Genomic DNA, 10,191 nt, shown 5'->3' with positions numbered 1-10,191 from the left:
ATATAATATAATATAAATCATATGAGTTGGAACTTTGCATCTTTGTGGCTCAAGAGTTGCTAGGCAGAATATTAACAGAGTGGTCCATGATCAGCTTCTTTAAAATTCTAATTTCACTCACTTACTGTTGTCAAGTAAGAATGGACTCATAGCTGACCATCTAGCGAGTTTTCAGAAGCTGTAAATTTCCCCAGAAGAGAGTGTCTAGCTTTCTGCCATGGAGCCCCTGGTGAATTTGACTCCACAGAGAGGTGTCACCTTGGGTTCATAGTGCACAGTTCCCTGTAAACAAGACCAGACTCAAAAAAACCCAAACTCATAGCAAGCTGTCGGACAGAACTGAGCTGCTCCATTGGATTTCCAAGGCTGTAAATCTAATGGAAGCACAGCGCCTCATCATTTTCCCACGATGTGACTGGGAAATTCCTATCACTGAAACACTCACCCCTCCCCAATCACTAAATACATCAGTAATCTTTTTCATGGATTGGTATGTGTATATTTAGTCTCTTAGTTTTAACAGGATTATTATTAAGAAATTCCTTATTAAGCTAGGAATTCTTTGTAATGGAGGAATTTGCACCAACACAAAAGGAAAGGGCTCACCAAACATATAAATGCATTTTTAGGAAAAGTAGTGCTTTACTGCAAACTTACCAGCATCTGTTCAAAGAGAACTAGCACTTGATCATCAGTAATATCTTGCAATGACTGTGCTGTAGGATCATCCCCATAAGTTGCAGAAGAATTTCTATGAGAAGAATTGGCCTTTTCCTTTTCCTTTTTAATTCTCATGCTGGTAAATCGTTCCAGCTAAGAAACAAGAAGAAAAGAAAATTAGCAGTGGTCAATTTCCAAACCCCAAAAACTGTTGTATCAACTCCATACTCTTGTACACATGCATGACTCCTTTGAGTGATGTGCAGCAGTTCAAGGCTCTCTGACATGAAAAGGCAAAATTAGTCTTCTATCTAACTCAGTATAAAACTCTTTCACTCTCCTCTTCAACCAAAGAGAACAGAACTAAAGTACTAAGAGTTTAAAGCTCTGAAACAGCAGATACTTCTAAATAGAAGTTGTTTTGCCCTTGAACTCCTCTATCATTCCTAAGATATCTGCTGATGATAATGGGATGAAAGTATCTCACAGGATGAAAGTATCTCACGTGCAGAATGATATGACCTATTTCCCTCTAATGCCAAACTCCCATTGTCCCCTGAGTTGATTCTGACTCATGGTGACCCTCTACAGGGTTTCTGAGGCCGTGAATCTTAACCTAGAGCAGCCTATCTCTTCTTTTTCCCGCCGAATGACTGGTAGATTCAAACCATCTATATACTTTTGATCAGCAGCCCAACATGTAACATACAGCACCACCTCTAACTACCCAATAATAAATGTGGCCAGGTCCACATAGAATCGCACCCTTTAAGAGGTATGACTACAGATTTTAATTTATCTGACTCGGAGAGTAAACAAATAAGTGCCTTGAAATAAAAATAAACATTCCTTTTATTCCTTTTGTACATTCCACAGTACTTGTGTTACACAGGCAGCATAAGTTCAAAGCTTACTCTTCAGATGAATAAATATCCCTTTAAAGCCATCTAAGGACATAATCTTTTAGGAGGATATGTGTGGATTCTCTTGTTTTGGGGAGGGTCCAGTTTGGACTGTCTGGTTGGGTCTTCTAACCAAACACACTACAATCAGGTGTGAGCTGACTGAATTTCCCAGATTTAGCTAACCATGAGCTGTGAGCTGGAAACCTCTTGTTTAGAGTCAACCAGGACCTGGTGGGTGGACCTTGTATTTAAAAGGCAGCTAGGCCCTGGAGCTTGGTGTTAATTGTGTTTGGGATGAACATTCTTCTAAGTGGTACAGCACTGGTCTGTCAACTGCTGTACTAAAGTAACTTGGGGTTGCTGTAATGCTGAACACTGTGGTGTGTCAAATGCCATAATGGTTACCCATTGTGAACAGTATTTGATGAGCTCCTAGACTGAGACAGGCTTGGAAGCAGGAGTGGCATTCCCTTCCTAAACAACATAACTCTATGAATGCAGAGAAACAGCAACAGTTATAGAACTGGGTTCAGGTCTTTTGTTTATAGGGTCACTATGAGTTTGTGCTTGATTCCACGGCACTTAATGACAACAACTCTGTCAAATGCTTATAGAACCATTCCTTAAAAAATAAGAACAGGTGTTCTTAACAAAAAGAGCAAGCAATAAACTTCAGCTTATCAGTTCCATGTATTTGACAAGAACAGTAAGTATCTGCAACCCTTGTGGGGCCTCAAGCACCCAAATCACAAGTTAGCCTGCAGTTTAATGAGCATGCTAATCGTAGAAGCTTATGAGTATGTCAGGGTAATACATGCAGTGAGCCAAATACAGTGCAAAGGGTTAGAAAAAGCCTTGGATACTCTGGGAATAGAACCCATATCTTTATCACAAGTTACAGAAAATCAAAGGTTAAGACAACTGGTAAATATCATAGTGTAGGAAATGAGCTAGAACATGCACATGCTAAACAAAATTTCCTTACCTCATCTGCCATTAGCCGCTTCAAAGTCTAAGAAACAGGGATAAAAGAAGAAGAAAGTGAAGAGAGATCAATGAAATACTACTGGGAAATACCCCCAACATCAGAGAGGCTGGTGGAGGGGAGAGAAGATGATACACTTATGTTGAAGGGACTTCTTTCCACAAGCTAAAAGATTTCTACCAAGGTACCCTTAAGCAGGTAAAAGACACGAAGATTGAAAGTCACAAACTTATGATTATTTAAGTTTTTATTGTGAGTTAGTAAAAGTTTACAGAGCAGATTGGTTTTTCCCTTAAGACAGAAAACCAAACAGGTTCTAAAGCCAAATGACCAATAAACATAATAACTTCCATTTGATTAGCAAAGGACACTCAAGTTAAAATCATGTAGGTTTTTTTTATTGTGTCTTTCAGTAAGAACTGACTCTCCAGCAGTTTTCCAGAGGCTGTAATCACACAGAAGTAATTGCTCATCTTTCTCCCTTGGAACAGCTGGTGTATTTGAACTACTTGCCTCTGGGTTAGCAGTTTAACTCTTTATCCCTAGGCCACCAGAGGGGCTCTGGTGGTAAAATCACGAGATACTATTTCGCACTGACAAGACTGGCAAAACTGCCTATGTTTGTCTTGCTACAGATGGACGGAATTCTTACACGTTACTGATGGGAAAGGAAACTGGCCACTCTAAAAATTATGTATCTATATTAGTTATATAACCATGTTAGTTAGCTAATAAAGTTATATATACACAAAAATTTTGGAAACAGGAGTGGCATCCACTTCCTAAACAGCATGCCTCTGGAAACTCTATGAACTTTGATAAATGACGATAGCTACAGAAAGGCTTCAGGCCTTTTGTTCAGAGAATTACTGAGTCATGCTTGACTGGACGGCAATCAAGCAACAACAACACACAAAACCTGTAACATTTATTTATTTTTTTAAATTTTTTTATATGTGTACCGTCAAATCGGATCTGACCGGTACAGGATGAGATTGTCCCTCCTTCTTCAGCAGAGCATCTGGTGGTTTCGAACCATGCACCTTTGGGATTGCAGTTCAGCTTCTTGCCACTAGGCCACCAGAGCTCACCAAAACCCTGTAACATTTATTTCTAAATGTATATATATCCTTTTCAATTTTGTCTGTTCCACATCAAATCCACCCTCTACACTACATCCTAAAGTAATCTTCCTAAAATGCCAATGTGTGTGTGTTACTTCCCCATTTAAAACACTTCAGGAGTTCTCCATTAATCTCAAGTTAAAATCTAAATTCTGTGACTCTCCTTGTTTTTCCCCCTAGTCTCAATTATCAAATTCTCAACTTCAAACTCTAGCTTCTGAACATATTAAACTAGCTGCAGGTCCACTAGTAGATCATGCTATCTCATCATTCCAGACTATGACCTTCTGCTTCCCTCAGTCTGGAGTAGCCTTTTGAGGCTAACTCCACTAAGTCCTGCAGAATGATATGCATTGAGAAGCCATATTCCTGATACATGGATCTTCTAAAATTGGATTACCTATCTTTCCTTGTGTTTCCACAGCAGGTAAGTATCTGTTTGTCTCAAACAGCATTTATGTTGGATCATAATTTGTCTTTTTAAAAATTTTTTATTATTTTCTGTGTGTGTGTGTACCATCAAATTGGATCTGATTGGTACAGGAGGAGATGGCCCCTCCTTCTCCAGCAGAGCATCTGGTGGATTTGAACCACGTATCTCTGGGATTGCAGAGCAGCTTCTTGCGACTAGGCCACCAGAGCTCCCCTCATAATTTGCTTTTTAAAATCACCTCTTATTTGAGTAAACATTTACAAATCTTACTGTTTTTTCATCCAATCATTCATAGACATTTTGTTTTATAACACTGCTATGCCACTGGTGAGTCAAATGGCTTAAGGGTTCCCCATATAGACAGGGTTCTAGTAGAGCTCCCAGATCAAGATAGACTAGGAAGCAGGACTGGCCACCCACTTCTTAAATAACAGGCCTTTGAAAACCATGAACACTTTAGGAACCCTGTGAACACTATAAGAACTACAATAATTTATGATAGTGTGGTGGTAAAGCCCATATTGGAAGTAGTTGAAATGAGGAAAAACAATGACAAACATCATTTAATAACTGGAACATGAAATGTACATAGCCTGAATGTTGGAAAACTAGAAATTGTAAAAAATGAAATGGAACGCATGAACATCGACACAATAGGCATTAGTGAGATAAAATGGACTAGCATTGGCCACTCTGAATCTGATAATCCTATGGTATACTATTCGAAAGGTCAATTTCAAGTTCCATCCTGAAATACCAAGTTGTGAGTGACAGGATATTATGCATACAAGGAAGATCCATTAACACGACTATTATTCAAATATATGCATCTACATCTAAAGCCAAAGAGGAAGAAATTAAGAATTTTTACCAACTCTTGTAGTTTGAAATTGACTGGACATATAATCAAAATGCGTTAATGATATTGGTGACTGGAATGCAAAAGTTGGAAACCATGAAGAAGAAAGAGTAGTTGGAAAATATAGGCTTGATAATAGAAATGAGGCTGGAAATATAGAACAATCCAATTTTGTATTTACGATGATTTACTCATTGCAAATACCTTTTTTAAAAGACAGAAACATTGACTTTACACAAAGATCTCACCTGATGGGCTTCATTGGAATCACACTGACATTTATGGAATAAATCGTTGGAGAAGCTCAATACTGGCAGTCAAAAGTAGGCCGGGGTGGACTGTGTGTCAGAGCATCAATTACTCATAAGAAAGTTTAAATTGAGGTAGAAGAAAATTAAAATAAGTGAGGAACCATTAAAATAGGACAGGAACAAGGTATGACCTCGAAGCAATTCCATCTGAATTTCAAGATCATCTAAGGAATAGGTCTGAGGCAGTGAACACTAATGATCAAAGATCAGATGAGTTGTGGAATGATAGCAAGGTTATCATCCATAAAGAAAGCAAAAGGTCATTACAAAAACAGAAGAGAAAGAAAAAAATAGAAATGGATGTCAGAAGAGACCCTAAAAACTGCACTGGCGTGTCAAGAAGTCAAAACAAAATAAAGGGAAAACATGCCGAAGTAAAAGAGCTGAACAGAAGATTTCAAAGGGCAGAATGACTATCGCAATGGGCTCTACTGTGTCCGGAAGTGTGAAGATGGCACAGGATCGGACAGGATTCAGAGCCACTGAGGAAACAGAAGGGAGATGAAAGACTTAACTTGCAAGGGAAAGGATAAAAACTAGAGAAGAGAAAGCATGAAGAAAGGAAAATACCAAAACACAGTAACAAAATAAGAAACAAGCAACTGAAATCTGAAAACCTAAGGGCAACAACAACCAAAAAACAAGTAAGAGGTTGTGTGTGGCCGCAGGCTGGGTTGATGCCGGGTTGTGAACTCTGCACTGTGCTGGGTCATCATGCCTCTGCCTAGGAGTGGCCACTCCCTGGTGTGCTGTCCTGACCCTGCCTGACCCCACACCCAGTACAGCACCTGCACACAAGAGGTACACAGGACACAGGGGTGGAATCAGTGACTAAACTGCAGTGATTAAACCAGTGGGTACCTGAGATGCAAATGGCTGCCTCACTCAACAAGCACTGGGCACCAGAGGCATACAGAAGTCTGTGCTGGTGTCATCTTCAAGTGGAATTGGCTGCAAAGGAATGAGATCTATGTGCCTGATGGTGGGGGTGCTAAGGAGAAAAAGCAGAGAGGAACTGGGACAAGAAGCATTAGGAAAAAGTGAGGCTGGAAGATGACTTGAGTTGTGGAAAGCTGAGATCCCTGGTGGAGCCTCAGCTCTGAATTCTAGGCTGTGGTCCTTCTGCTCTCTTCACTAATGTGGTTTTGTACTAACAGGCAGTGCAGTGGAAAGTGGATTGAAACTGCCAGGGAGTCTACAGAGGAGCAATTCGCCTTCAGAACTTGCACACAGACCCAGGGGACCTGCTTATTTCAATGAGTAACAGCTCTGATGACCCTGTATCCGGTGGTAGAACAACAGATCCAATCCTGAAAACATTTTAATCTGCAGTTGTGTGCATATCACAATTATGGTCAACTGCCAGGGTCTGTATTGCTACCTAAAACTGATCATTGTATTTCTGAGGCTGTAAAATACATGGGAAATTGTTCATCCTTCCCCCTACGAGCTGCTTGTGGACTTAAAATGTCAGAGGTTCTGCCTTTGGATTAGTAGCGCAACTTCCTCTAGGTGACAGCACCAGCTGCTACCAATTAGGGTGAGGACTGTCTATCTCCAGGTCACGTAAGTAAAAGCCATGGCTGTGACTCAGTGGAACACTATCAGTATCATGCTGATTGTTCATGTCCTTCCAGACTGGGTCTTTGTCCTATATTTTAATACAAGAAGAAAAGGAGGGACGATGGAGGGGGATGGATGCCCATGCCATTGCTGTGGTGGATGGAGGCAGGTCCTTGGCATGCCTACCAATCCAGCAGAAGTTTGGCGTTGGGATGTCCAGTCACTTGAGAGTTTCTGCTCATCTGAGAGTTACCTGAGGTAGTATGATGTGGATCGTGGATAACACCTTTTCTGGTTTAGGAAGTACTGAAAGTTGGAGCTTCCATCCTAGGATGACATTTCTGTTGTCCACAGAGGATGCAGGGTCGTTTACTTGATTAGGGATGGTATATTTGCCAAATTAGGGGATGGCTTCAGGCAGGGTGCCCAATCAGAGATGGCTAGCATGAAGAGGCAGTCATTGCTAACCTGAGAATCTCAAGAATGGCACATGCTGTGGAAGGTGCACTGCTCCAAATGTGACAGTGGTGTGTGCCAGGCAAAGTATCTTACAGGGTGCAAAATGAAAGGCAAGGATCCCAGTCACAGGCAGTTCCCCTACCAACTCAGGAACTCCTAGAGGGATTATCTGAATGTAGAGTCTGTGTAAACTTCTTGGGTCAGGTACAAAATGCTGAAGGCCAGACCTCAGGTAGATCTGGGATGGACTCAGTGAACACTGCCACCCATCTGGTGGGTGGTGGTAGTACAAGAAAGCCATTTCCCTCCTATCTGGGAGGGTGCAGAGAGATTGTGCTTTTCCCATCATCAGTTAGATGCTGGTGGGGCTACTACCTCTGCAGTGCTGGGTTCCCATGCCGACCAGACCACTGCTGCAAAATGGTCCCGCTGTGCTGTTTCCCGTTCTGTGTTCCATCTGTCTCCTTATCTGATATTTCCATTTCTTCCTTCAGATAGTGTCTGAATTGCTTCTTTTTCTTTTTCAACTCAGGGTTCCAGACATATGTGTACCTGTTATCTTTGTTTCCTAACACTTCTGTTGAAGAGGGTCTGGTCTGCTGTCTTTTAGTGTGCTATCTTACCTAGAAGGATCTGAATTGTTCTGGAATGCCTGCCTCCTCTACCCTCTTCCAAACTAAGCTCCTTGAAGGCACAGCATGAGACAAACATCTAATCTTCTATGAGCAAATGCTATAACCTTAATGCACATTACCTAAAATAACAATCTGAGTTAAACCCTGTCTATTCCACATCTTCATTATAACCAAGATGACTCATAGACAGGTAAAGTAATTCCTCAAGGTCACATAATAAAGAATTAAGCTGGATATAGAGATAAATTAGGTACCTAGACTCCAAGGCTCAAGACTTCACATTCCCCAAATCCCTATGCCTTGTATCCATTTAATGTCTTTAAATATAAGATGTAATGCCTTCACATACAAAACCAAGTCTTTCTAGGCAGGTTTTGCTTTGTATATTTTCACCAAAAGAATCAGAAAAAAAAGCAAACATCTGGTTATGAGAAAGATAATCCAGTTTTCCCATGGCATCATTAGAAGCAGATCTGACCCTTTGAAAAAATATTCATGTTTTAAAGCTCAATTTAATGATCCATGCAGACTAAAGCTGCATTTCCTCAACTCATCCAACAGAGGGCAGTGAAAACTAGCAAAGTGAATCACATTAAGTATAGGCAAAATTTGCTTAAAGAACCCTTAAACCCACTGCCTCTTGCTGTGCAATCAATTGCTACTCAGAGACCCACCAGGCTGAAGAGAACAGTCCCATAGGATTTCCAAGGCTACAACCTTTATGGAAGCAGGTTGCTCACATTTCTCCTGTGGAGCAGTAGGTGGGTTCAAAGCACCAATCCTTTTGGTTTGCAGCTGAGCATTTTAACCACTGTACCACCACAGGCCCTGTCAGAATCCAAAAGAACACCCAAACAGTAAGCTCAAGTCAATGATTAAAATGGAAACCTGCTGCTTAAGTATATGGAGGGTGTATTGTTGTTATTTAATATGGCTTTTCTTATAGATTCTATGTATACTATGTTTGCAAATGTTAAAGTTTTGTAGATTTTTGCTTTTCAACAATAACATTAATTGTTTTGTGGATTCTGAGCTATAAAACAAGATTCCTGGATCATGAGAACTAAAAAGAGAAGAGTCCAAAAAGGCAAATGTTATTATTGGGAGCTGTACTTAGGCTGTATGCCACCAACATGTAAACTTTAAAATTACCAGTCATCTTATTAATGTAGATATCAGCTACCACAAAACTGGCCTCTGACTTACAGCAGGCTCATGTACAAAGGGTTAGCACCACGCGATCCAAAGGATTTTCACTAGCTAATTTTCAGAAGTAGATTGACAAGCCTTTCTTCTTAGCCCTTCATTTGGAAGCTCTGTGGAAAGCTGTTCAACATCACAGCCACACACACGCCTTTAATGGCAGATGAGTAATGGTTGTCCTTGAAGTGCACTAGCTGAAAATCGAACATGGGTATTGTGCATAGAAGACAAGAATTCTACTCATCCTACCTGTTTTGGAATGCTTCTATTCTCAAATTCTCTTCTTTTGCTATCAAATTTCTTCTGCCCCTGAATCAAACCCTGTGCTAAATAAATACTTGACTTCCTGTCCCTCTTATTGAGTCTTTTACTAAACAATATTAAGACACTTAACTATAAGTAGATATTCCAGGAAGACTAAATACTGAACAAAATATTAAAAATAAAAATCTAGCTCATGAGTATAGATTAACTTCCAGATAAAAGATGGCAGGCAGACTAACCTCAAGCATCTAATTTCTTCCCTTCTTGAAACTCTGGAGGATTGTGAGTTTAAAAGAAAGAATTAAAGTCAACAGATTCAAGAGAGCTGAATACTACTTTAGCAATAAGGAAAGTCAATAGTAAACCTAAGTAAGACACAGGGATTTGTGACACTGGAATTCAGAATCTATGAAACTGGGATTGGGAAGAGGGGGTAAAATTTGAAAAATGGTTGAAAGCTGCTTAGGAAGTAATTAGATTCATAGATCTCACCACTTTATGCCACCAGCAAAAGTCCATAAATTTATTTTGAGAAGAGAATAAAATAGGATCTCTTATATTAGGAAATGTCAAGAACAGTCACGGGCAGGGGTCCTATATAAAAAAGATGGCAATGAAGCAAACCTATGCACCCTATATTCTGAAACATTCAATATTTCCCTCTTCTACTCCAAAAAAGAATTGGTCAATACTGAAATATTTCAAGAGGCAGTCGTCAGAACAGAGCAAGGGAACACTGCATGGTTCAAAATTGGGAAGGGCGTACGCCAGGGATGCATCCTATCTCCAT

At 40.2% G+C, this 10,191-nt stretch overlaps 1 protein-coding gene across 2 annotated transcripts in view; it reads right to left on the bottom strand.

Annotated features, from left to right (window-relative positions):
- Positions 1 to 10,191, bottom strand: part of DIAPH1 (diaphanous-related formin 1) — a 173,711-nt gene that overhangs the window by 111,841 nt on the left and 51,679 nt on the right. The window contains exons 2-3 of one of the 2 annotated variants that reach the window (XM_006891133.1): positions 2,551 to 2,577; positions 658 to 813 (exon numbers count right to left, since the gene is read on the bottom strand). In XM_006891133.1, coding sequence (XP_006891195.1) covers positions 658 to 813; positions 2,551 to 2,577 — 183 coding nt within the window. The remainder of the gene's footprint in view (positions 1 to 657; positions 814 to 2,550; positions 2,578 to 10,191) is intronic. The other variant, XM_006891132.1, reaches the window with a different exon arrangement.

The sequence above is a fragment of the Elephantulus edwardii genome, unplaced genomic scaffold (assembly GCF_000299155.1).
Source record: "Elephantulus edwardii isolate Elephantulus edwardi_28Jun2011 unplaced genomic scaffold, EleEdw1.0 scaffold00095, whole genome shotgun sequence".
In the NCBI taxonomy this organism is placed as follows: domain Eukaryota; kingdom Metazoa; phylum Chordata; class Mammalia; order Macroscelidea; family Macroscelididae; genus Elephantulus; species Elephantulus edwardii.
The sequence above is the reverse complement of the archived record's forward strand: the minus strand, read 5'-3'. Positions and strand labels throughout refer to the sequence as shown.